General features: G+C 45.8%; 1 protein-coding gene across 1 annotated transcript in view; it reads right to left on the reverse strand.

The window, feature by feature from the left end:
* Positions 1-27,058, reverse strand: part of LOC122802497 (Golgi pH regulator) — a 467,960-nt gene that overhangs the window by 276,965 nt on the left and 163,937 nt on the right. The window contains exons 5-6 of the mRNA XM_044072150.1: positions 1,820-1,921; positions 276-396 (exon numbers count right to left, since the gene is read on the reverse strand). Of these exons, the coding sequence (XP_043928085.1) occupies positions 276-396; positions 1,820-1,921 (223 nt within the window). The remainder of the gene's footprint in view (positions 1-275; positions 397-1,819; positions 1,922-27,058) is intronic.

The following is a 27,058-nucleotide window of genomic DNA, read 5'->3' on the forward strand; positions in this document are numbered from 1 at the left end:
TTATTTAGCTAAAAGTAAACTTAAAAGCAGAGTAAATAACACCAAACATGTAAAATGCCAAATGTTTATGACCTATGCAAGACAGGTTTCAATGATGGCAACTGCACTAGTAATTATGTCAGCAATAATACACTTGATCTCTTTAAGCCAGCAAAAACAACTATGGAAATCAGAGAATGAGGATCCTGGGTATGATATCATACATTCCAGCCCCCACATTTTCATTATGCCTATTGTGATATGTAGAGTCCATCCTTTCAGTATATATTTAATACCTGAGAAAGTAAGACATGTAGGTGTAAGGACAATTAACAGCACCAAATCCAGAGAGCAAGGCCATAAGAGTAACCCCTATGACTCCAACGCGGCTGATCAACTGTTCTATCGACAGGATCCCTATAAAAGAAAAATAAAGGAAAGAGTTGTGTTCAGGGTAAGTGAAATGCTTAAACATGCTATTATGCGTAGTGTGCGCAACTGTGCAACACAATAATCATCATCATCATCATCACACTCTGGCTGAAACGATTTGCAGTCTACGATGCATTAGAATGAGATCTGATCAGGGCCTACAGTAAATACTGAATGATTTGAATTTCACACAGCAGTGATGATATGATATTCCAAAACTTGTACTGCTTAAATATGGCTCTCATTCCAAGGACAGATGGGACAATAAAGCAACCACTGTGGAGTCTAGATGCTCAAGTGTAGGGCAGGAAGTAAACAAGTTAGGTTTTCAGAAAACTGCCCTTGCACCCATGTATGATTATAACAAAAGCAATTGCTGCCTTGTACACATCACATCCCATATTGTAACATTCTTGACAGATTACATTAATCACTCACTCCAACGGAGTTCAGGAAGTTTGCACTATAACTTACAATGGGCACAGTCTAATGCTTTTGACAGAATCAAATTATGTCCTTACATTTAAAACAAATACTCGTATCTCTGGAAACACAGGGGTTATGAAAGAAGCATAAATGGCAAAATCTTTAGCACAAACTATTTTTATAGTGGTAGCATTATTTTGGTTCTAGGTCTTAAACCAAACTTTATACAAGTCACAGTAAACACAGTAATTATATCTTTTGTAATATTTTATTAACAACTTACAATCTCAGCAACCACTCAAATTACACACACACTGTCAGCAAATGTCATTCATCCAGCTGAGAGCTTTCATATGAGGCTATGAAGTTTTGTCTGTGTTACTTGATTGTTGAGATATTTAGAAAAATGAAAAGTATCTCTACATAAATTAATATCATCAAAACAATAATTAATATATATTTACCTGCACTAGACAGAGGTCAAATATTAGTGCAGCTGAGTTTGCCATTGTATAAGCTTTAAGATTAAATCTTTTAAAACCTTATACATAGCATGAATTTGGAATTATTGATGCAAATATGAACAAGTAATATTTGACGCCTGGAGTGTCAGTAGGAGGTAACTGCAGATGCACCTGGAGGTGTCACTCGAATGTAATGAGTTACATGCAATCGCACAAAACTAAATATTTATACCGCTAATAATTTTACTGAGTAGATCTGCATATGAAATGCAGCACTTCAGTAAGAAAGTTGCTAGACTTAGTGCAACAGTCCTGCTCTACTGGCATGTAGCTCTCAAATAAAAATGGCAAAAGCGTTGCTTAAAAGGTGACAAGAACACTGTCCTAATGTTTCCATGCAAAGCACTGAAGCAGAATTCCACAGTACTAATGCACAAAATTTCCAAAGCTAAGATGAACAAATATAATGCTGTTAACAGCATACATAAGGAATTTAAAAAAAAATCTTTAGGGCTCACCATGCTTTGGGCTCAGGATTGGAAAAGGGTCTCCCAGTTTCCAGAAGAAATACATGAATGTCAGCCACACGATACAGGAGAAGACCACCTTCTGTCTCTGTACTATTAAAGATGAAGCCAATAAAGTAAGTTTGACAAATTGTTATTAAAAACCCAACAACACACATGCTGATATTTCCATGTAACGTTTATAAAGAAAGTGACCGTTAACTTTACCACTGTCTGTAAAACAAAATCAGTTATAATATATTTTCTAACAAAAACAACAGTGAAAGATGAAAAAAAAAACTGTCACAAGGCAGTAATGTTATTTTAAAGTAAACCAAAACTTATAATGACATCATGGTGCTCAAACACTGCTATATGCTTGAAGGCATGTCCAGTGTTCCAGCTTCCAACCTGCATGCTGAAGCAGAAGAAATACACGATTACATATTATTACAACACATGAACTTCTTCCTGTCTGCTTTAGCATAAATTATGACAAAACCAAAATGCTCATATGTGAATATGATGTATATACTAAAGACTTGTATGTTTTAAATAAGCTTTTCCCAATGTCAAATGTTAACTTACACTGGCAAACTGCAGCACTTATCTTTGTTCAGCAGGTTACTCCCAGTAGGCATGCGGCCTGTTTTCATGACAGACGCAAGGTGGCACTTTGTACTGACAAGCGGTAAAACTGGCCAGGAGAGTGGGGGAATTCCCCCTGCCTGTCAACTTCCTGTGGAGGAACTGTGGACTGTAATGAAGGGATTAGTCTTTGGGAGTTCCTGGGAGTGGTTTAAGACGTGAGCTGTAATGCGAGTAGTGATAGCTTGTGAAGTGCTTTTCTGAGGATGTTTCCAACTTTCAATGTTTGAATTTAATGGATGTGGACAACAAACCTGACTCACTGGCTGTAGTTACAGTAATAAAAACAAGTGGTAACACAGATGGACTCTGTGGTGCTGGGGATGTTGGATGGTATCAAACGATTACTGTTAAATGGGAACAGGAACCAGAGTACTGAGGTGAATACTGCTGGAAACTCCACTTTTATGCTGTGTGTGTTCATCAAGTTAGTGAAAAACAACAGGTCATATGCAACACTCTCTGCTTCAGGTGACATGGTACTACAGGTAGCCATGAAGACATACGTGCTTAAAAATCTCTAGTTCTTATTTCAATGTGTTTTACTGTGACAGATATTATTAGGTTCATGGATGTATCTGACAAATGAATGTACGAGTTAATTTTCAAAATGTCTGAAAATTACAAAACTGTTGGCACATTACTTACATGAAAAGAAAGAACCCCAAGTGCACAGAAACATTCTGTTTACATTGGGCAGCACAGTTATGCGGTGGTTCTATACATTTTGCAGCACAGTTATACAGTGGTTCTATACATTGGGCATCACAGTTATACAGTGGTTCTATACATTGGGCATCACAGTTATGCAGTGGTTCTATACATTTTGCAGCACAGCTATGCAGTGGTTCTATACATTGGGCATCACAGTTATGCAGTGGTTCTATACATTGGGCAGCACAGTTATGCGGTGGTTCTATACATTGGGCAGCACAGTTATGCGGTGGTTCTATACATTGGGCAGCACAGTTATGCAGTGGTTCTATACATTTTGCAGCACAGTTATACAGTGGTTCTATACATTGGGCAGCACAGTTATGCAGTGGTTCTATACATTGGGCAGCACAGTTATGCAGTGGTTCTATACATTGGGCATCACAGTTATACAGTGGTTCTATACATTGGGCATCACAGTTATACAGTGGTTCTATACATTGGGCATCACAGTTATACAGTGGTTCTATACATTGGGCATCACAGTTATGCGGTGGTTCTATACATTGGGCATCACAGTTATGCGGTGGTTCTATACATTGGGTAGCACAGTTATGCAGTGGTTCTATACATTGGGCAGCACAGCTATGCAGTGGATCTAATACTGCTCACTCACAGCAACTGGCTCTCCAGTTAAGCTCCCAGTTGGTGCGTTTCCTCTACAGAGCCTGCATATCCTCCCTGTATCTATGTGGATTTGCACTGGTTTCTTCCCATATTCCAGAAGCATGCCACAGGTGAGACTGGCATTCCTCCAGATGTCCTGTAGTTTTGTGTGTGTGTACACATGAGTGCAAGTGTGTGTGTGTGTGTGTGTGTGTGTGTGTGTGTGTCCAGCAACAGACTGGCATCCTACCAGGATTACTTTCTTTCCCTTGCTCCAATTGACTACCAGGACAGGCTCCAATTCTCCTGCAATGCTTAAGATGAATAAAGTAGGTATGAGAAAATGAATAAATGAGTGAATGTTTCAGAGCTGCAGTTGCAGCATGTTACCAACACGTTTCTGAGAATGTTTTATGGTGTGATTTGTTGATTGGTTATAGGCTCACTGTACTAATGCTGAATAATGTCAAAGGTGGACGATGATTTGAAAACTTATGCGATGATGACATTAGTTTTGCTGTAATCCTTAAGGGAATGTTTTGTCTGTGGGACACAATAAAACAATTCTAAAGGAAAGCAAAGTCACTCTTAACTCAGTGGAAATTCTGGTCATATTAGTTCTCAGTGCACCATGATCATACATTTTAGATGTGGGAAATTACAGTTGTGTAAAATGTTACTTTAATAGTTGATGCCCTTCTATTCACTGTTAAATTACAGTTGTGTAAAATGTGACTTTAATAGTTGATGCCCTTCTATTCACTGTTACAGTATTCTTTACCAAAGGGATTCCCTGCCATGACTAGCCCAACTGTTGGCCCATATATCAAAGCCCTAGGATTTTATACATGTTGTATGTCATTCGTTTGCTCCATGCTCAAGACGTAGGGCATAAAGGTGACGTACAGACGTGTATACATCATACCTGAAAAGCTCCAGGAGGAACAACAGTCCTAGGAAGTAGGAGGAACATGCTGTTCCTGAGAAGAGATTTCCATACTATAACGTATCCATGACAGATGATTGACAGAACCCAAGAGTCTTCAGTGATCCTTAACCAAATGGGAAAGGACAGGGAAAGACGACGAGATATGGGAACTTGGGTCAAGAAAGGGGGAAAAAACAAACAGATAGAACATGGCTTGTCTTGGAAAGGAAGTCTCTGAGTAGTGGGAGTCTAAGCAGATTTAGCAGGAGGAACCCACCTAGAACCTTTCTTACCTTTGGGAGGAGGGTGAGGCTTCCTGCAGACAAAAACAGATTTAGACGGAGAATTCCACGGGAACTTAGGAATAGGAGAAACAAAGATATGCTTCAATTCCTGCAAGGCCTTACCTTTATCCTGCAGGCACTTAATACATTTCAGCAGATGCACAGCCAAACTCTTATTAACAAGAGGAGCACTCAACAGTTTAGCCTTAATATCATCAGGCAAAGGCTCAAGACAGAGCCAAGAGTAATGTCTCAAAACAGAACCAAAAGCAGCAGCTCTAGAGGAGGCATCAGTTGCATCATAACTACATGTAATAGAATGATAGGCTATTTGAGAAGTAGATCGCAGTAAAGAGAGGGATGAGGCTTTCTCATCAGAATCAGGAAGGTCTGAGATGGCCTGGGAAAGGAGGGCTAAAACATACCTGGTCATATGGGTCTGGTAATTAAGAGCCTGAAAGACCAAGGTAGTAGCAGTATATACCATCTTGCCCAGCCATTCTGTAGTTCTACCGTCCTAGTCGGAAAGAAATAGTTTAGCAGAAGGCAAAAGCTTACAGGGTTTGTCAGAAGAGAAAGACACTACAGAAGCATCAGCAGAAGGACATATTGTAAAGAAAATTCCACTCATCAGGCACCGTGTAAAAATCTGTCTGGTTTCTTATTGGCTGAAGGTTGAGAATCTGGGGACACATAAGCTACTGAAAGGGTATCTGAAAGGGTAGCCAAGACTGGAGGGACAGCAGTAAGCTTAGGAGACTATATGGAGGGCCTCATACCTCTTTTCAATGCCAGATACCTGAGAAAGTCCCATTTAAAAAAAATTCCATCATATGAGAAACAGTATCCCCAAAGGAGAGTTCTTCAAAGAGAAAGTCTGGACTAACAAGAATCTTATTCCTCAGAGTCATAATCCAAGGCAGAAGGGATCTGAGAGGGATATGCCAAAGACTGCGACCCAGAATTCCATGCCTAGTCAGAGAAGTCCTGCTCTCTGGGCCTTTTGAGTGGGGTACAGGACCAAGGGGATCGGGGACAGAAATTCCCTGGGGAGGCTTCAAGGACATCAGTGCATTAAATAACCTCTGTGTAAAATCCTGCCATTCATGTATGGAATCATTGGGAGAAGGGAAATCATGTTTTTGAGGGATGTCTGCCTTAAACACCTGAGGAGGTTCAGACCCTTGTCTACACTCAACTAATGTGGTAGGAATCTCCTCCTGAACAAGAATCTGCGGAACCCCCCTCGGTCCTGCTAAATTAATCAGCTAACATTCCCCCTCAACATATGGACTGGATGTCTGCAGAGCCTCCGAGGACATGTGAGAAGGCTGCTCCCCGCCAGCTTCAGATACGTTTGTGGCAGAGGAATCCGACATAACAATTGGGCAATCCTCTGGGCTTTCACCAAGCTTGAAAGAGATGTCCGGTGAAGAAGAGGTATACCAGATCAAAGAGATGAGACCTTGGCATCTGTAATAAATTTCTGGTTCTGTTTAATACGTGTGTGTTTGCAGGGAGTATTACAGACATGCAGTGTTACCAAGACAATACTGTGACAACACACTTTATGAAGAAATGATGTAGATCACTGGAGGAATGGAGGAAAATTGTAAGTTATGTGTACACCATAATGCTAGATCTGTGTTTTCTGTTTCTATCTGGTTCAAACTGCAGATTATTAGATCAGACCCAAATCAAACGTCAGCCTTCTTTTATACTTCGATTCTGGTTCTCCACCTCTTCTACGACAAAAGGGGACAACCCTAAAGGTCCCTGATCATGAAGATGACAACCCACAACTAGGAGAGTGTAGCAGGTATAAATGATTGAACCAGACAGAAACAGACAGCACAGATCTATTGTTATGGTAAGCACATAACTTTCATAAAGAATAGTTGTGTAAAATCTTACCATAACCATAGATGCCTTTCTCTTTCATGCTGCAGTATTCTTGGTGTGGGATATTCCACCTCAGGCGACACACACATCAGCTCTTATACAAAAGCTTCAGTTTGGCTGTTGTAGTTGCGTGGGACATCACACAAGGTCATAAACCAGGGACCTTAAATGTGACAAACCATTAAAATAGTCCAATGCAGCTCCAAGTAATGGCCAGTCAAAAACTCCAGCACAAATACGAACAGGCTAAAAACTATTTATTCAAGTGACAAAATAAAATATAGCGTAAACCACTTAGCGCTTTCACCTGAAAACAAATCAGGCATCATCAGAGTGGTAAACTTTTGTTAACAGACCAACTGTTATAAGTAAATTCAAAAAGTCCCGCCCTTTATAACCAACCTATCAATACAAAATTCTGACCGGATGATGTTAAAAATGTCAAAGCCTTTTTTTAAAAAAGCAGCGTATTCAGGTGAAAGCGCCAAGTGGTTTACGCTATATTTTATTTTGTCACTTGAATAAATAGTTTTTAGCCTGTTCGTATTTGTGCTGGAGTTTTTGACTGGCCATTACTTGGAGCGGCATTGGACTACCTTAAATGTGACGTCTGCACGCACAAATCTCAGAAAGAACTTGAAGGCCCAGCAGGAGGAGTAGCCAGTGATGTCAGTCATAGGGTCAAGGAGCCATTATGTGGTTACAAAGGTCACAGGATAGAGTGTAGACCCCAAGAGACCTGAGGATATGAGTGAAAGAGAGAGAAGGATAAGGGGGTTTTGGTGGGTGGGAAGGAATACTGCAACATGGAAGAGAAGGACAACTATGGCTATGGTAAGAGTTTACAAAACTATTCTATGTCCTTCTATTCCTATGTTGCAGTATTCTTGGTGTGAGAGAGTACCACAGCTTAGTTGGAAGGAAGGGTGGAGGAAGAAGAGGTTGATTCTACAAAGCCCTGCAGGATTGCCTGGCAAATCCTGCATGTGCTCTGAAGACATTGTCTAACTTGTAGTGTTTGGTGAAAGCATGACTGGTGGACCATGTGGCTGCTTTCAATGTGGAAATGGTGTCCAGGCCTTTTAAAAAGGCTTTGGAGGGCTGCCACTGCTTTGGTGGAGTGAGCTTTAACTCCCTGTGGGAGCTTTTTACCATGGTGTGAATAACATAGGCAAATGGCTTTTCTAATCCAACATGCGGTGGTTTGTTTGGAGACTGCCTTGCCCAGGGCCCTGGGTTGGAAGGAAACAAAGAGTTGATTGGATTTTCTACTGGATTTTGTTTTGTCTAGGTAAAATCTTAGCTGTCTTGAGTACATCCAGGGAGTGGAGCATCCTCTCCTCATCATTGGTAGGAGAGGGGTAGAAGGTGGGAAAATGAATAGACTGGTTATAAGGACAGATTATTGACCACCTTTGGCATAAAGGAAGGGTTAGTTCTTAGTGTTATCCTGTCCTCGTGGAAGGTAGTGCATGGGGGGGGGGCAGGTCATTAGGGCCTGTAATTTAGACACCCTTCTGGCTAAAGTTATGGCCACTAGCAGTACTGTCTTCCATGTGCACATTTGTAGAGTAGCCGCACTAGCAGGTTCAAATAGAGACTGGGTTTGTTTTTCCAGAATGAAGTTAAGGTCCCAGGGTGGGTTTTCTTGGAGGTCTGATGTCTAAGACCCCTTTTAAGAATAGCTTCACGTCGAGCTTGGCTAGTAGGGGAGGGGCTAGTGGCAGGCTGAAGAGTAAGAGAGTCCACCCTTTACTAGTTGACATAGATATGCAAGAACTAGGAGGGGGATCTACGATGCATGGATCCATGACCTTGTCCAGACACCATTTTGAAAATCTTTCCCATTTAGCAAAGTATGATTTTCTTCAGTAAGTTTCCTGGCTTCCTTCAGGACTGAAAGCATGTCCTCTGAGTAGTGGTGCCTGAAGGGAATTAGAAGTTTATCACCCACAGTGTCAGTGACAACAGCTGCAAGTGTGGGTGGATGAGGTTTCCCTTTTGTTGCGTCAGAAGGTCCACCTTGTGGGGTAACTTGTAGTGATTGTCCTTGGCTAGATTGAGAAGTAGGGGGAAAGTACAGTTGTGTACATTTACCATAAATGTAGATGTTCAAGTGTATTCATTGTTGCGGTCATCACATTTGGGTTATCTGCTTGCAGTAGCCCTCAGTCGGCCTGATTATCAAAGTCTTGGGTCCTGCGTCAGTTGCTGTCTCATCTTCCATGACGTCAGGGGTATAAAGCATGTAGCCAACGCCATTACATCAGTCTTTCTTGCCGTGCGGTGCCCAAAGCAGAAGCAGTTCGCAAGTGCCGGTCAGCCGACTCCTGAAATTTTCGTTTTTGAGTTTCAGAACCAAAGTCTTCAACTAAAGCTAAGTACCCATTGGGAAAACTTTTTCTTGCTCTAAACCAATGTCAGTAAAAGACAATAATTGTATTTCTTGTGGAAAGAAAATATCTCACAAAGATTTTCCTTCGTATTGTATTCCTTGCCTAGGCCTTGACCATAACTTACCTCGCTGTCGGTTTTGTGCCTTATTTAAACAACAAACTCGTCGTCGTCAGTATATTTACGCTTCTAAATATTTTGGTACTCAGTTCAGTTATCTAGATATGTCTTCGGTAAGTCATCCGACTACCGACGTTACAAAAACACAAAGATAAAGACAGAGACAGGCCACCTAGGTCCAAAGCTGCCAAAGACACTTCTCCTAAGCTAGTCGCCAGTTCGCCGGTACTCAGTGAGGCGCTTTTGCAGCCCCTGATACCCACTACTTCAGATACGCAGACCTCTACTGAGACCCATTCGGAGTCCGGTATGCCATGAGATACTTCAACTGTGGAACCTGCGGATGTCTCTGCCTTGGATGGGTCTGGATCTGCTGTGCAGGCACCGGCTTCTGAGGGTGTATTCAAGCCTACTGACTTGCATATTAAACCAATGCTATCTTCTTCTTCAAGGCCTAAAACTCGAACCATGCCTTGAAATCCGACGCCCAGACAGCATGGTCAGGCCTCTATGCCTAAAAAATAAATAAGAATGGCTGAAGACCTTATTACTTTAATCAGGGGAAGCCAACTTTCCCCTCTAAGAGACCTTTGCCAAACTTCTTTTCTAATCCACAGAACAAAGGGGAATGGATACTGCACTCCTTAGATGTGCACAGACAACTTAGATTTTACTTGGACAGGACCAAACCTCAAAAGGAAATCTGAACAGCTGCTGGTGGCATTTGCTGAAGGGGCACAGGGGAAGGCCATTTCAAAGCAAACCATTTCTAAATGGATAGGCCATTGTATTCATTTCTGTTATAAGCACTATGGAAAACCTACCCCACAGGGGATATGACCACACTCAACCAGGGCTGTATCTACCTCTACAGCCTTTCTCAGGTGTCCCTACCAGGGACATCCTAGAAGCTGCTACCTGGAGTTCTGCACATACTTTCACCAAGCATTATCATTTGCCAATTTTCTCTAAATCCAGAGCTGGCTTTGCCACTGTAGGGCCTTATAGCTGGTCCAAATGCTATCTAAATTCCTCCTCCCATTCTTAGCTTTGGGAATCTACCCAAATGTGATGACTGCAACAGGGAAACATGAAGAACATAGTACAGTTGTGTACACTTACCAAAAATGCAGATGTTGGAGTGTATTCACTGTTGCAGTCCTGGTTACCCTCCCTCCAGCCCCCTGACTTCTTTTAGCTATACACTCTATTCTCCTTTAATATGCTTAAAAAGCTTTTTGGTGTATTTGCTTTTTTGTTGGAGGTATAACCTTGCAACGCCCTTGCATATATACATTTAATTGCTTCCCATTAGGGGGGCACCTGACATCTGGGGCAAGAAAAACAGGGGAAGCAGAGGGAATAGAGTCCTCTGCATCAGAATCCTCATAGGTAGATAAGGGTAAATCCTGGTCATCAGAGGAAACAGAAATTTCAGAGCCCTGATCAGAAGTATCGTAAGCAAATTCAGTCTTAGGTCTCTTAGAGGGGAGAAGGTTGGCTTCCCCTGATTAAAGTAATAAGGTCTTCAGCCATTCCATTCTTATTTGTTCTTTAGGCATAGAGGCCTGACCATACGGTCTGGGCATCGGTTTTCTAGGCATGGTTCGAGTTTTAGGCCTTGAAGAAGAAGTTGGCATCGGTTTAATATGCAAGTCAGTAGGCCTGAATACACCCTCAGAAGCCGGTGCCTGCACAGCGGCTCCGGACCCATCCAAGGCAGAGACAGCCGCAGGTTCCACAGTTGAAGCATCTCGCAGCATACCGGACTCTGAATGGGTCTCAGTAGAGGCCTGCGAATCTGAAGTAGCGGGTATCCGGGGCGGCGAAAGCACCTCACTGAGTACTGGCGAACTGGCAACTAGCTTAGGAGAAGCGTCGTTGGCAGCTTTGGACCTAGGCGGCCTGTCTCTGTCTTTATCTTTGCATTTTTTTGGAACGTCAGTAGTTGGATGGCTTACCGAAGACATATCTGGATAATTGAACAGAGTACCAAAATATTTAGAAGAGTAAATATACCGACAACAAAGAATTCATTGTTTAAATAAGGCACAAAACCAACACCGAAGTACGTCGTGGTTAGGGTGTAGGCAAGGAATACAGTACGAATGAAAATCTTTATGAGGTATTTGCTTTCCACAAGAAATACAATTACTGACTTTTACTGACATCGGTTTAGAGCAAGAGAAAGCTTCCTCAACAGGGTACTTAGCTTTAGTTGAAGACTTCGGTTCTGAAACTCGAAAACAAAAATTTCAGGAGTCGGCCAATCGGCACTTGCGAACTGCTTCTACTTCGGGCACTGCACGGCAAGAAAGACTGATGTAAAGGTGTTGGCTGCATGCTTTATACCCCTGACAACCTGACATCATGGAAGATGCGACAGCAACCGATGCAGGACCCAAGACTTTGATAATCAAGCCGATTGAGGGTTACTGCAAGCAGATAACCCAAATGTGATGACTGAGACAGTGAAACATGAAGAACATTTAGTACTGCCTTGGCCAGTAGGGAGTCACCGACAAGAATATTTGGTTCGTCTCTCCTGATTTTCAGGTGGACTTTCTGAATTAGTGAGAAGGGATGAAAGGTATATCGAAACCTTCCCTTACATGAAATGCTGACAGTGTCTGCTCTCCAGGCTAGAGGAGAGTGTAGGCCTTGGAGCAGAAGGTCTGCAGTTGTCTGTTCTGGGGGGACAAGTCTACTTGAGGTATGCCCCATCAGTGGACAATGTCTAGGAAGACATTCCTGGCCAACATCCATTCGTGCTGTGGAGAGGATGTCCTACTGAGAAGATCGGCTTGTTTATTGTCCTGCGAGGGGATGTAGGATGCCTGCAGGGACAAGTTGTGTCGAAAGGCTAGGTCCCATAACAGTTAGGTTAGTCTGCACAGGTGGTACGCTTTTGTTCCATTCTGCTTGTTGAGGTACCACATAACTGTGTTGTCTGTTATTATTTGGAGAACACCTGGTAGAAGGAGAAGGATGAAGGCTTTCAGTGCTAGGACTGCTGTCATTTCCCTCATATTAATATGTTTGTTCCTTAAAGAAGGGTGCCACTTTGCTTGGACCCTGTAGGATGCCATTGCAGCTTCCCATCCTGAGTCTGAAGCATCTGTATTCAGAACTTGGTTTGGTAGAAGAAGCTGCAGAGAAAGGCCAGGGTTCACCTGGACTTGCTGAATCCACCAAATTACTTCTGCCTTTAGGTAGGGCAGGAGAGTGATTTCTTGCTCTAGAGGATGTTAGTGTTGAGAACAAACATTTTTTAGATACCACTGTAGCTTTCACATGTGCATTCTGGCTAGTGGAAGCATGGGGATGGTGGCTGCCATTAGGACCAGGGTCCTTAGGAATTGCCTTGCAGTTATTATTTGGGTCTGCAGCAGGGCTTTGAAATGGGAGGTCAGGGAGCTGACCTTGTCCTGGAGAAGAAAGGCTTTCATTATGTCCATTTTGGTCCTGCAACCCAGAAATATTTTGTCTTGTTCTGGTGTCCAGGATGATTTTGGGAGGTTGAGGGTGAACCCCAGACTTTGTAGTAGGCACATGGTGAACTCTAGATGGATTAACAGGGTTTCCTTGCAGTCTGCTAGGATCAGGATGTCAGCCAGGTAGGGATAAATCTGAATTCCCTCTGCTCTGCAATAGGCAATGGCAGGTGCCAGACATTTTGTGAACACTTTGGGGGCAGTAGACAAACCCAAGGTCAAAGCAGTAAATTAGAAATGAGAGGAGGGTCCGGAGAAATGTAAACATTTTCTGTGGGTAGAATGGGTATGTGCAAATAGGCTTCCTTCAGGTCGAGTGTGCCATGAAAGCCTTGGCTGGTATGAGAGGGAGTAAATTTGGAAGTGACAACATTCTGAAGGTGGGCACTTTTAAGAATAGGTTTAAGAAAGAAAGGTCTAGAATGGGTCTCCATGGTCCATCTTTTTTGGGGACCAGGAATAGTCTTGAATAGAAGCCCTTTCCTTCCTGTCCTGGAGGGACAGGTTCTATGGTGCCCAAGTTCAGAAGGTCTGTCAGAAGCTGTGGGAAGAGGTGACTGATTTTTTGGGGGAAAAGGGGACACCTCTTAAGGGTGGCCTTTCTTTCCAGGAGAGGAAGTATCCTTTTTGAATAACAGCCAGAACCCATTTGTCTGTGGAGATGGTTTTCCAAAAGGGGAGGCAGTGGGAGAGGCGGGCAGAAAGGGGAAGGAGGGCAAGGCACTCATGCATTGTTGGGGCCTCCTCCGTCTTGAAAGCACTGTCTAGATGGAGGCTGAGAGATAGCTGGCTTGGTAAAGGTTTGTCTTCTGGTTCCTCTTCTTTGTCTGGAAAAGGCAGGCCCAGCAGACGGCGGGTTTCGTCTGACAAATGTGGCCTTGACAGGGTAATTCTTGTAATGTTTGGGAATTGGGGACATCAACAGAAGCTTGATGTCTTGCAAGTCCTTGCTCATTTTCTGCAGATTTTTGAACAGGTCTGCTGATTGGTTGCCAAACAGGAAATTAGGATCCAGGGGGGCGTCTAAGATTTTAGACTTGAAGTCTTCTGGTATGTGCTACTGACGAAGCCAGGAGTATCTCCTGAGAACAGAGGCAGATGTTGCAGAGCATGCAGAGGCCTCTGCAGCATCATAGCTGCATCTAATTGAGTGTCTGGCTACTTGGGCAGCCACAGATAGCTTGGAAGAGCTGTCAGCTTTAGTGGGGTAGTCAGGAGTAGCAGCCAGCAGAGTAGTGGCTTGAGAGACCAGGTCCAAACATATTCGGGCATATGGGTTTGATAGTTGAGGACTCTAAAGGCCAATATGGAAGAGGTGTAGACCTTCTTTCCAATTCTATTCATTGGTTTTGCCGTCTTTGTCTGTAGGTATGGGAGAGGCAGACAGAATGAGTTTGTATTGTTTATCTGGTGAAATGGCAATCACAGCAGGATCTGCCAGAGGAGGGTTGACTAAGAAGTTTTGGTTATCAAGCACCTTGTAGGAGCGGTCTGGCCTCTTAGGGGCAGGTGGCTGAGAATCTGGTGTCTTTGATGCAGAGGCAAAGGCATCTAAATAGGCAGGGATGACAGGTGGAGTGGCCGAAGGGGAGGGAGATTCCACTTGTAAAAGCTCAAAATACCTCTCGAGTCTCAAGACATTTGTGAGGTGTCCCATTTAAAGAATTATTTCATTTTGGTGATGGTTTCATCAAAGGTGATATCTTCTGGGGGGAGTCTCCCTCAACAGATTCATCATCTGGTGAATAATACTCTTGAGGAAAAGCTATTTGGGAAGTGCAAGAAATGGATTCCTCAGAAAAGGAATAATAGGTCTCTTGCTCTTCTTCCCTCTCTTGTGAGGTAAGTGGTGGAAGAGAAAAAGCAGAGGCAGGCCTAGGGTTAAGCAGAGGAAAAGTAGCTGGAGAAGAGGCCGAAGGCCTAAGGCTTGCATTAAGGAAGAGGTGAAGGACTGCCAATCATGCAGACCTTCTGTGGGTGTAGCCAGATGTTTTACTTTTTTGTTTCTTTTTGACTGGGGTAGGCTTAGGAGTTGGATGCCTGGTTAAGGGTAGCAGTGGCTGGTGGAGGGATCCCGGTCGGAGGCCTGGCTTTGTCTGGTTCCCCCTCAACCTCGGCAGTAGCCGGTGTCTGGGTCGGCTCTGGGCATGTGCAAGTTGTCAACTGTGAAGCGGCTTCCTCCAAGGTCATTTGACGGGTCCATTGGATGCCCCTCAACTCCTAAATCTGTAGCTGGCGGGGTGTCCGATAGAGCGGCAGAGGAAGAGGGCCTAGGAAACTTGGCCTTCTTTCACAGAGGTTCAGTCAAAGCCTCTGAGAAGGGATCCATTCTAACAGCTACTTTTTTAAGCCGTTGGTTTTATAGGTAGAGATTTAGTGCAGCCAGGTGCCTGCAAAATGTCTTGGGAATGAAAGACTGGCAGACAGAGCAAGCACTGTGATTGTGCTCCCGGCCTAAGCAAAACACGTAGCAGTCGTGTGTGTCTTTATGGGATATCTAGTGCCCGCATTGGCATTTGCCCTTTTTTGCTGATTTCGGCTAAGGATTGCTACAACAAACCAATCTTTAGCTAGAAATTAAAGAAGAAAACCCCAACGGGGTATTGAGCTTTTAGGTGTCTTGCGGTGAAGGAGTGAGGCACACGATGTGGCAGTCATCTGTGCGTGGGGACATCACATTTAAGGTCCCTGGTTTATAGTCCTACGTGTGACGTCCCACACAACTACAACAGCCAGGATGCAGCTTTTTTATTGGAGCCGACATACAGGTCACCTGAGGTGGAAAATCCCACACCAAGAATACTGCAACATAAGAATAGAAGGACATTGGATATTGTCTTTTCCATCCTTTATCAATCTGTTGAACAGAGTCTCCTACTATGCATCAGTCCAGGGAGACCCTAGGAGATAATATTTTGCAGAATGGTGGAACCATAAGATGCCCTAGACCTACACTGTACAGCCAATTTATAATGGGACACAAACGTGTGAGTGCTAGACCAAGTGGGAGTGGTATTAATGTCAACAAGAAGGGCCCTAGAAAAAAAATTGCAACTGCCTTGGAAGAATGACCCTTAGGATTTGTGGATAAGGATCTTCCTCACACAAAAGAATTACAATCAGAAGGCTATTTGGATAAGGTTGCTTTAGACATGGACTTGCCTAGCCTGGCCTTGGAAAAGGAACTACTCTGTTTTTCCAAATGCCTTGGTTCTGCCACATAAACTCTAGGTTGCCTGTGAGGGTGGACAATTCATCAGAACACATGACCAACAGGGGGAGGCTGACACCAGAGAGAGAGAGACAGAGAGAGAGAGAGAGAGAGAGAGAGAGAGAGAGACAGAGAGAGAGAGAGAGACAGAGAGAGAGAGAGAGAGAGACAGAGAGAGAGAGAGAGAGAGAGTCAGAGAGACAGAGAGGGGAGGCTGACGAGAGAGAGAGAGAGAGGGGAGGCTGACAAGAGAGAGAGAGAGGGAGAGGCTGACGAGAGAGAGAGAGAGGGGGAGAGAGAGAGAGAGAGAGAGAGCGGCTGACAGAGAGAGAGAGAGAGAGAGAGAGAGAGAGAGAGAGAGAGGCTGACGAGAGAGAGAGAGAGAGGGGAGGCTGACGAGAGAGAGAGAGGGGAGGCTGACGAGAGAGAGAGAGAGAGAGGGGAGGCTGACGAGAGAGAGAGAGAGATGCTGTGAGAGAGAGAGAGAGAGGGAGGCTGACGAGAGAGAGAGAGGGAGGCTGACGAGAGAGAGAGAGAGAGAGGGGAGGCTGACGAGAGAGAGAGAGAGAGAGGCTGCGAGAGAGAGAGAGAGAGAGGCTGCGAGAGAGAGAGAGAGAGGCTGCGAGAGAGAGAGAGAGAGAGGGGAGGCTGACGAGAGAGAGAGAGAGAGAGGGGAGGCTGACGAGAGAGAGAGAGAGAGAGAGGCTGACGAGAGAGAGAGAGAGAGAGAGAGATGCTGCGAGAGAGAGAGAGAGAGAGATGCTGCGAGAGAGAGAGAGAGAGGGGAGGCTGACGAGAGAGAGAGAGAGGCAGAGAGAGAGAGAGAGAGAGAGGCAGAGAGAGTGAAAGAGAGAGAGGGAGGCTGAGAGAGAGAGAGAGAGAGGGGGAGAGAGAGAGGGGAGGCTGACGAGAGAGAGAGAGGGAGGCTGACGAGAGAGAGAGAGAGAGAGAGAGAGAGGGAGGCAGAGAGAGAGAGAGAGGAGAGAGAGAGAGAGAGAGAGAGAGGGAGGCAGAGCGAGAGAGAGAGAGAGAGAGAGAGGGAGGCAGAGCGAGAGAGAGAGAGAGAGAGAGAGGGAGGCAGAGCGAGAGAGAGAGGGAGGCAGAGAGAGAGAGAGAGAGAGGGGGAGGCTGACGAGAGAGAGAGAGGGGGAGGCTGGCGAGAGAGAGAGAGAGAGGGGGGGGCTGACGAGAGAGAGAGGGAGGCTGACGAGGGAGAGAGAGAGAGAGAGGGGAGGCAGAGAGAGAGAGGGTCAGAGAGAGAGAGAGAGGGAGGCTGAGACAGAGAGAGAGAGAGAGGAGGCTGACGAGAGAGAGAGAGAGAGGGGAGGCTGAGAGAGAGAGAGAGAGAGGCTGACGAGAGAGAGAGAGAGAGAGGGAGGCAGAGAGAGAGAGAGAGAGAGAGAGAGAGAGAGAGAGAGAGAGAGGGAGGCTGACGAGAGAGAGAGAGAGAGAGAGAGGGGGAGGCTGACGAGAGAGAGAGAGGGGAGGCTGACAGAGAGAGAGAGAGAGGGGAAAGCTGACGAGAGAGAGAGAGAGAGAGGGGGAGGCTGACGAGAGAGAGAGAGAGAGGGGGAGGCTGACGAGAGAGAGAGAGAGAGAGAGGGGGGAGGCTGACAGAGAGAGAGGGGAGGCTGACGAGAGAGAGAGAGAGGGGAGGCTGACGAGAGAGAGAGAGAGAGGGGAGGCTGAGAGAGAGAGAGGGGAGGCTGACGAGAGAGAGAGAGAGGGGGAGGCTGACGAGAGAGAGAGGGGGGGGGGAGGCTGACGAGAGAGAGAGAGAGACAGAGACAGAGACAGAGAGACAGAGAGAGAGAGAGAGAATCCCCCATTGGAAATGACTGATGAAAATTGTGTAATTAGAAGTTATGTACTCACCATAACGTTCCATCTGAGTAGGTGTATTCATTTGTCTGCAACCTGTGGGTTATGGATCCGATATCGGATCCGAACCGGCATGGTTTTCCAGCTATGGATCCAAGCTCTCAGCTCCTCCCCTCACCCATAATGCCCTGCTCTACCCTCATGACCTCAGATCGAGTTTGCCAAAGCAACAATACCCTAAAAAGGGTAACAAGGAATATGCAGGAAACTGAAAAGGCCAGGGGGATAGGAGGGCGGGATGGTTGCAGACAAATGAATACACCTACTCAGATGGAACGTTATGGTGAGTACATAACTTCTAAATCTGAAGTAGGATATTCATTTGTCTGCAACCTGTGGGACAGAGTCCCCAGCTACCTGAATCTTGGGCGGCCATCATGGAAGGATATTCCGGAGCACCGCGGAGCCAAAGGATGCTCTACCCCTAGATGCAAGATCCAACTTATAGTGAGAAATAAATGTATGAGATGAAGCCCACGTGGCTGCTGCACAAATATCATCTAGAGGAATCCTAGCCTTGAAGGCTGCCGAGGTAGATACTGACCGGGTTGAATGGGCATGAACACCCTGCCGGGCGGGCCTTCCTGACGCTTGATAAGCCAATAAAATGCACTGTGAAATCCAGCGGGAAAGAGAAACTTTAGAAATTGGCTTGCCCAAATTGAATTTTGCAAAGGAAATAAACAGCTGGTCGGATTGCCTATGACCAGCTGTCCTGTTGAGATAAAATCTAAGTTGCCTGTGAACATCTAGTGAGTGTAGCTTATATTCACCTTTGTTTTCATACTTAGGGAAGAAAACAGGGAGGTTAATGGATTGATTAATGTTTGCTTCAGAAGCGATTTTAGGCAGGAAGGACGGGTTGGTCCTGAGGGAGACACGGTCCGGATGAAATACCAAGTAAGGAGGTTTAGCTGATAAAGCTTGAAGTTCAGAAACTCTCTTGGCTGATGTAATGGCCACTAAAAAGGCTGTCTTGTAGGACAAGAATTTGAGATCCACCGTAGCCGCGGGCTCGAAAGGGGGAGCGGTCAAGGCCTGTAGAACCAAAGAAAGGTCCCAGGGAGGAACTGTTTGTTTTATAGGGGGCCTGAGAAGGAAAGTACCTTTAAGAAATGTTTTGCACAATTTGGCTGACATAAGAGGACTAGACTCTTGCCCAATGTGATAGTGAGAAATTGCCGCCAGTTGAACTTTGACTGTGGAACTGCTGGCACCTTCATGAAAGAGAGAGGTTAGAAAATCAAGCACTACAGGGAGAGGGACTGTGAAGGGATTTAGGCCTTGCCGCTCCGCCCACACAGAGAAACGTTTCCATTTGCTTCGGTAAACCTTTCTAGTGGATGGTTTATGAGCCGCCACCAAAATAGCCTTTACCGGTGAAGAAATACCGGGAGTCCTTATCAAGAGTGGAACTGGAGCAGCCAAGCGGTCAGCTTCAGGTTGTCCAGGTTCGGAGGAGGAATGCAGGATGGATGGGATATCAGATCCGGAATGGGAACTAGAATCCAAGGAGGATTCACCGAGTGAGACCTTAGGAAGGGGAACCAGATCTGTCGAGGCCAGAATGGAGCAATGAGAATCATTCTGCAACCCACCCGAGAGGCTTTCTGAAGAACTTGCAGCATTAGAGGCAAGGGTGGATAGGCATACAGAAGACCGGGTGGCCAAGCATGCACCAGAGCGTCTCTTGGGGTACCTCCGGGAGGAGGTATTAGAGCGAAAAACTGTCGCACTTGGTGTTTGAGGGAGAAGCAAAAGATCGCATGAAGGGTTCCCCACCGTGCGAATATGCCCGCTACTTGACAATTGAGAGACCACTCGTAAGGGGGCAGAAAGGTGCGACTGAGCCTGTCCCCTAGGATGTTGGACCGACCGGAATGTGCGTTGCTATGAGAAAGCGGTGGAGATTGCCCATTCCCAAACTCTCATGGCCTCGACAAAGAGGGTAAGACCTTGTTCCCCTTGCTTGTTGATGTACCAGACAACAGACATATTGTCCGATTGAATCGCAATTGTTCCCAAGGGAAGAAAGCCCTGAAGTGCTAGCAACGCTAAGAGCACTGCTCTCATCTCTAGAACATTGATATGCAGTAAGGTCTCTGGATCGCTCCACGTGCCTTGGACTGTCCGCCCGCAAAGTGCCCCCACCCGAGGCGGGAGGCGTCCGTGGTCACCGTGGCGAGAGGGGAGAAGCACAAAATGGGCACCGTGGAGATCCGGGGAGTGGAGCCACCACAAGAGGGACCGCTTGCAAGCCTTGCTGATCGCTATGGGATGATGCATGGGGAGAGCAAGGTATGACCACTGTACTAAGAGCGTCCACTGTAGAATGCGCATATTGAGCCTGGCAAGAGGAAGAAGTGCTATAGCCAAGCCATGGACCCTAGAGCCCTCAGGACCAACTCCGCTGGAACAGAACTTGACTGGAGAATGGCCCGCACCTGGAGCTGCAGATTTAGAACCCTGTCCGCAGTGAGGAAGGCTCAGAACTCCTTGTGTCTAGTCTGGCCCCTATGAAATCTAAGAGCTGTGTGGGCCAGGTTGGACTTTTTTGTATTTATTGTGATGCCCAGAAATGGAGCAAGATGGAGAAAGGAGTCTCGCCAAGAGAAGTAGATGCCTTGTTGGGGCGGTAAGGAGCCAGTCGTCCAGGTAGGGAAAGACCTGCACCCCCTGAAGCCTCAGGTGGGCCGCTACCACTGCTAGTACTTTGGTAAACACCCTGGGGGCTGTGGTGAGACCAAAGGGAAGGACCCGAACTGGTAGTGACTGGCTCCCAGCCGAAGCGGAGAAACCTCCTGAGCGCCTGTCCATCAGGATGTGGTAGTACGCCCCTGAGATCTATCGAGCACATCCAGTGATTTTCTCCCAGAAGGGGAGAATAGACTGCAGAGTGACCATTCGAACTTTTCTTTGGGGACTGCCAGATTCAAGAGAGAGGTCTAGGATTGGTCTTAGTTCCCCGCCTTTTGGCACTAAAAGAATCTGGAGTAGAACCCTGATCCGATCTGGTCTGGGGAACGGGCTGGATGGCTCTTTTCTTTAGCAGATGGCCAATTTCTGCCAAAGCGGCCTCCGCTGACCGGGTGGAACGCCTGGGAGGGACTTCAACTTTGGAAGGTGAAGGAAAGGAATGCGATATCCCTGGATATGATTTGGAGAACCCAGCGGTCCGATGTTATGGACTCCCATGCCGCTAGGTGCCCGAACGTCCCCGACTGCCTCCAGAGTAGAGCAGTCGGGCAACCCTCAGGGTTGCTGCGGCCGTTCAGAGAAAGGTTCCCTGGACCCGAAGTTTCTGGGTGCCCCTCTGCCTCTAGGGCGGCGTCCTCCCTGTCCTCCTCTGCCACGGAAGGACTGGTTGTCCGGAGCAGGCTGGGACTGCTGCGACTTCCCCAACCACATCTTCTTCTGTCCCTTTTGGTTCCTAGAATAGGGCCTCTGGGGTGCAGAGAAGCGGATTCCGACGGCAGACAGCGTCTTCCCGTCCTTCTCGCTCTGGGACAACGTCTCGCGAACGGTCTTGCCAAACAGAGCAGAACCATCAAAGGGGGCGTGCGCAAACGACGCCTTGAAGGGCTCAGAAAAATCGCAGTGACGGAGCCAGGGCTGACGCCTAGTGACCAGTCCTGTCCCGCAGCTCTAGCGGCGCCCTCCGTAGCATGGGAGAGTAGCCGCATAGAAGTATTTGTGACTGACCTAAGAGTGGCCATTTTGGCGGAGTGCAGAACTCTGTCCTCCTCCGAAATGGACTCGGGGGGGGATGCAGCGTATTCCTTAATAAGATCTCGCTGCATCCGAATGACATGTGCCAAATAGTTCAGCGCCCTTACCGAGAAGGTCGCTGAACTGAACATCCGCTTCCCCAAGCGGTCCATCATCCGAGACTCCTTGCTCGGTGGGTGGACTGAGGGACTCTCCTGAGCCAGTTCCTTCTTTGTGGCCGCCGCCGTCAACATGGCATCTACGGGAGGCCCCTTACTCCAATGGGTCCTGTCAGAGGGCGGGCTAAGGATCCTATCCGGTCTTTTGGGAATTGGCTCCACGGTGTCCGGTTCCTTCCACGCCCTGGTGGTAATAAGGTCCACCAGGGGTCGGCAGGGGGACACCCAAGAGGTAGACGGGCCCGCTTCAATGCCTCCAAGAACACGGACTCGTCCGAGGAAGACTTGGGGCAGACCACCCCCTAATACGGAGCATTTCCATGATGTCTCGAAGGAGACATCCTCGGGGTGACCGTGGGAGCCTTCCCTTCCTCCAAGTCCGTGTCTTCAGTGAGAGACTCGGGAGTCAATGTGCCTCCTTTTGCGTATGCTTGCGAGGGCCTCCTCTGGGGGCTATCAGAGGAGTCCTCCAAGCAGCAATTTGCTCCATGGGAGCAACTTGGGGCACCAAACGGGCTGTCCCAGGGGCCGGATGGTGGAAGCCTGGCCCAGTGCAGAGGGAGCTGGACGGAGCCGAAGCAAGTGCCGGGGTCCGGAGACCCTCAACAGAGCCCTCTCCACTACATCAAAAGCCGAAGGGGAGCCGACCTCGACCAAAGGATCCGACAATCGGCTCCCCCTCGGATCCGAAGAGTGGATCGGAGCCGGCGCGGCACTCGGATCCGGGGACAGTGCGCCCGACACAGACGGCGCGAAGGAGCACTGACCCCGGATCCGGCTCGGATCCAGGCTCCGAGAGATCGATCCGACACACGAGGGCAGGGTCGGATCCGGTACCAAGTACTATCGGATCCGACCTTCCCGCCCGGCTGCTCGGCTCCAGTTGCTCAACCCGGTAGCGGGTCGGAGAAGGAGCAATAGGCCTAAAAGGGTGTTGAGCTCCCCGAGGGGAGGCAAGAGCACTCCCATCTGCATCTGGGCCTGGATGAACCTTCTCATCATCCGTCCAGATCAGCATCGAAAGGCTATGGGTAGATCTCGACGAGGCTACCGAGGTAGGCCTGGAATGCCTCCTCGATAGCCTCGACGGAGATCGGGTCTCCTCCTCCTCAGGACCCGGTGAGAAGCTAGGGGACCGGATCCGAGAAGGAGGAGACCGACCCGACAACGGAGCCGGGGGAGAAGCCCGCTTGGCTGGCGGGGCCGAAACAGAGGTCTCGGCCCGCCGCTTGTGGTGCTTCTCCCTCCGGTCCTTTTTAGCCGCAGCCCTCTCCTCTCCAGAAGCGGGAGTTTGAGTCCCAGGAGCAGGAGGGGGTGCTACAGGGGGAACAACTGTGACCACAGGAGTCCCCGAAGGAGCGGAGGCCGGAGCCGAGTCAGGCGGCAGAAGGCCCGCCAAGACAAGCTTGGACCTCCGCTCCTTAAGTGCCCTGGGGTTGAACCCTGCACAAATGGAGCATCCAGATGTGAGGTGTTCAACCCCCAGGCACCTAACACACCGAGTGTGGCCATCAGCCGGTGACAGCTTATTGCCACACTCGGTGCATTTAGAAAAGAAAGATTTTGGCTGATCAGCCATAATCTACAAGCTACTAAAGAAAGTAAAGTAACTTAAAAACACACAGGCCTCACACACACTCTACGAGAACAGCGAGGGGAGGGAAAAAAAATTACTTAATTTAACTCAAACCAACTATTAAGGTAGGGAAACCTAATCTTTCACACAAAAATACACAAAAAAAATAAAACTTTCTGTTTTAACAGGTAAAAATACAAGCACTTAGCTGAGAGCAAAGAACCCAAATCCAGTCACCAGCGCGGCAAACGAGATCTGAGGTCATGAGGGTAGAGCAGGGCATTATGGGTGAGGGGAGGAGCTGAGAGCTTGGATCCATAGCTGGAAAACCATGCCGGTTCGGATCCGATATCGGATCCATAACCCACAGGTTGCAGACAAATGAATATCCTACTTCAGATCTGATGTTATTTGTAACACCAAGGGTAATTTTAAAATCTATAATTATAACAAGGTACAACTGCAGTCAATTCACACTCATTTATTTGAAAAGGGGCTTTCTTTTATCCCAGTTAGAAGAGCTAGAATTGACAAACTATTAATTAATTTAAAAATGTTTATTAGAAAGTTGAACCTTGGTTTTTATTTAAAAGAATGTGGTGTAAGCAACAACCTGGGACTAGGTATGTGTGGCCTAGCTGTTTTAATCCACCCCATCATTTTATTGCGTCTGTTTTTGAAAAGATATGCGAGTCTGAAATTCATGAATTACTATAGCAAACATCAGTGGTCAATAGCAGTCCCTATAATTTGAGTCTGGCCAAAGTTAAAGCACTTAGGATGGTGTGTGACAACCCAGATTTAAGGGATATGAAACCAGATAAGGGAGGGGGGCTTGTAATTATGGATAGGAATGACTACAACAACAAAATGTTGTCTTTGTTATTCACTGATACCTATGAGGAAATAAAATAAGTTTTAATGTGATGAATATAGCATACCAATGAGTAGATTTACTTTTAGAAGACCTTCTTACCAATAATAGATTTTCCCCTCCCAACAGAATTATTTAAAGGTTGTCTATCCAAGGATCCCGAAGATGCACAATGACCTTAAAGATCCACCCCATAGACCAATAGTGGATGACAAGGCCTCAAAAACATTCCCTACTGCCATTTATTGACTATCAGACTAAGAATGTGCTAACAGGTTACCCATTTTGTTTTAAAGACTCCTGGGATTTTCTGAGGAAAGTCTCCAGTGACTTATAAGGATGAAACTATCTTTGTTACCGCTGATATTAAAGATATGTTCTCGATTATTCCACACAATACAGGAATTGAATGGTTTTATGGTTATCTACGCCACCATTCCAGTTTGGAACATGATCTTATTCTTACTTTAAGAACACCTATGGAGGTAGTTTTAGACAATAATTTTATTGCTTTTGAACAGCTTTTTAAACCAATAAAAGGTGTTGCGATAGGGGCAGCATGTGCTCCCGTTTTTGCCAACATTGTGCTCGCCTATTGGGAAACCAACTTTGTAATCAACTCCAGGTTTAGTTCGTGCTGGTCATTGTATGGGCGTTTTCTTGATGACATTGTAATTTTATGGACTGATACAAGAGAAAAGTTAGTACTATGAATGTATTCAAAAAATAAATCTACTGATTTCCTTAATTTCACTATGACCCTAAGTGATGAGAAAGTAAATTATTTGGATGTTACAATTAGAAAGGACACAGTTAATAAGTGTTTTGATTCCACAATTTATAGAAAGCCAACCTATTCAAACATGTTACTGCATTATGATAGTTGGCATCACATTCACCAAAATAAGTCCTTGGTAAAAGGACAATGTGTTCAACTTGCTCGGATGGTATCCGATATAGGGGAATTTCGACTACAATGTCAGTTTCTGAGAAACATGTTAACCAGCAGAGGCTACTTTGATACTTTCTTGGACAATATATTTGGGGAGGTAATATGAAAGAGGTTGATGGGGCAGTATTTTCTTTTACTGGGCACAAAGAAAGATCAAATAGGGACCAATTTCGGCACTTTAAACAATGATAATTTAAATAAAGCTCTGGTTCTTGCATACGACAGTAGTTTTGGTGATGTCAGACAAATAATTCAGAAGAATTGCAGTGTTTTTAACATTGACAGTGAGTGTATTGATATAGTCAGACAAAAAACACTGGTTGTTTATAAAAAAGATAGATGTTTGAAAAACATATTGGAGAAGGTCAACCATGTTGGTCAGGATGGAAGTATGACCAAGTGGGGACATTGCCCTCAGTGTAAATGTATGCTAGAAGTAAATGAGGTCAAACTTGAAAAATATGGTATTATTAAAATAAAAAAGAAATATAATTGTGGTACAAAGGCAGTGGTCTACTTGGCAATTGGCCAAAACCGCAGTGGTTTTTATATAGGAAAAACAAAAAAATCAGTTTTAGGAAAAGGGTTTAACAGCATGTGCATGACATTCAGAGAAGAGGTTTTAACAACACTTTATTTGGTCATATTTCAAAATATGAAGGGCATGTATTTAAATTTTTAATTATTGATATTGTGGCCTTTGGGCAGAGGGGTGAGCTAGTGGAGGACTATCTGGAATACAAAGAATTGCAGTGGCAACTTCACACTAACACCACAGTTTACCCAGGCTTAAGTGAATGCATATCGCTTAGCTTAACTTACAGCAGCTTTTGTTTTGTAAAAAGTTAGTTCATCATGCCTTAGGTTTTAATGTTTTGAAAATGTATTAAGAAGGTTTTACAGTCATTAATCAGATGATTACTTTATTTTTTAAAGAATTAATAACTGTCTTATTTTTAAGGTGATTTTGGCATAATGGTGGTCATTAAGGTTCAATTGGTGGGAGGGTTTTCAGTATTTAAGCTGTATTTTGTGTCTTAGAATTTATTCTGATGAAGTCCTGCTCTTTGAGGATGAAAGCGCTACATAAATTCAACATTTAGAGACTCTGCCTCAGGCTTCAACCTTTATTGTCTGCTTTTATATGTGAAAAATGTCAGGTTCCAGTGCCCATCCCTCTCACCTTATCAGTTCATTACCCTACTGGGAGTTTTTGAGAGCTCTAAGAATCTATACCGAGATTGAAGATTTCCAGAGAGAGACTACTAATGTTACCCATAGGTGAATACAACGGGACATAGTTCTGAATACCTTAAGAACTCACTTCACAGGGTGACTGGAACTAGACCCTGAGGGAACGAAGTGGCAATGTCTTACGTCAGCAATGAGACAACACCAAGAAGACATCTGCTTTGTCACTAGGTTTGTTCCTTCCACTGATGGAGTTGCCAGATGTTTTTAAACACTGGCACATAATATCGAGCAACCAAGTTTATGCAGTGTGTTGAGAAGCTCGGCCCAGCTGTCATACAGCAATTCTCCCTCCTTCATAGACCATATCATTCTGGGATGCTCCCAACCCAACCTCAGGCCAATTCACTGGGCGCTGCAAAGGTGTTCAGTCTGTCCATGCTGGGACAGGACAAGAAATAGGTTATTAATGGGTGCACATTTTTTTTCCCAAATTATGTCATAGGTGTCCTTTTACATTCTATTACATTGGACAAACTTCTAGAGAGGTGAAGGTCAGAAACACCTAATTGACATTCAGTATTGTACT

Source organism: Protopterus annectens, chromosome 5.part0 (assembly GCF_019279795.1).
Source record: "Protopterus annectens isolate FY-2018-M chromosome 5.part0, PAN1.0, whole genome shotgun sequence".
NCBI classification, from domain to species: Eukaryota; Metazoa; Chordata; order Ceratodontiformes; family Protopteridae; genus Protopterus; species Protopterus annectens.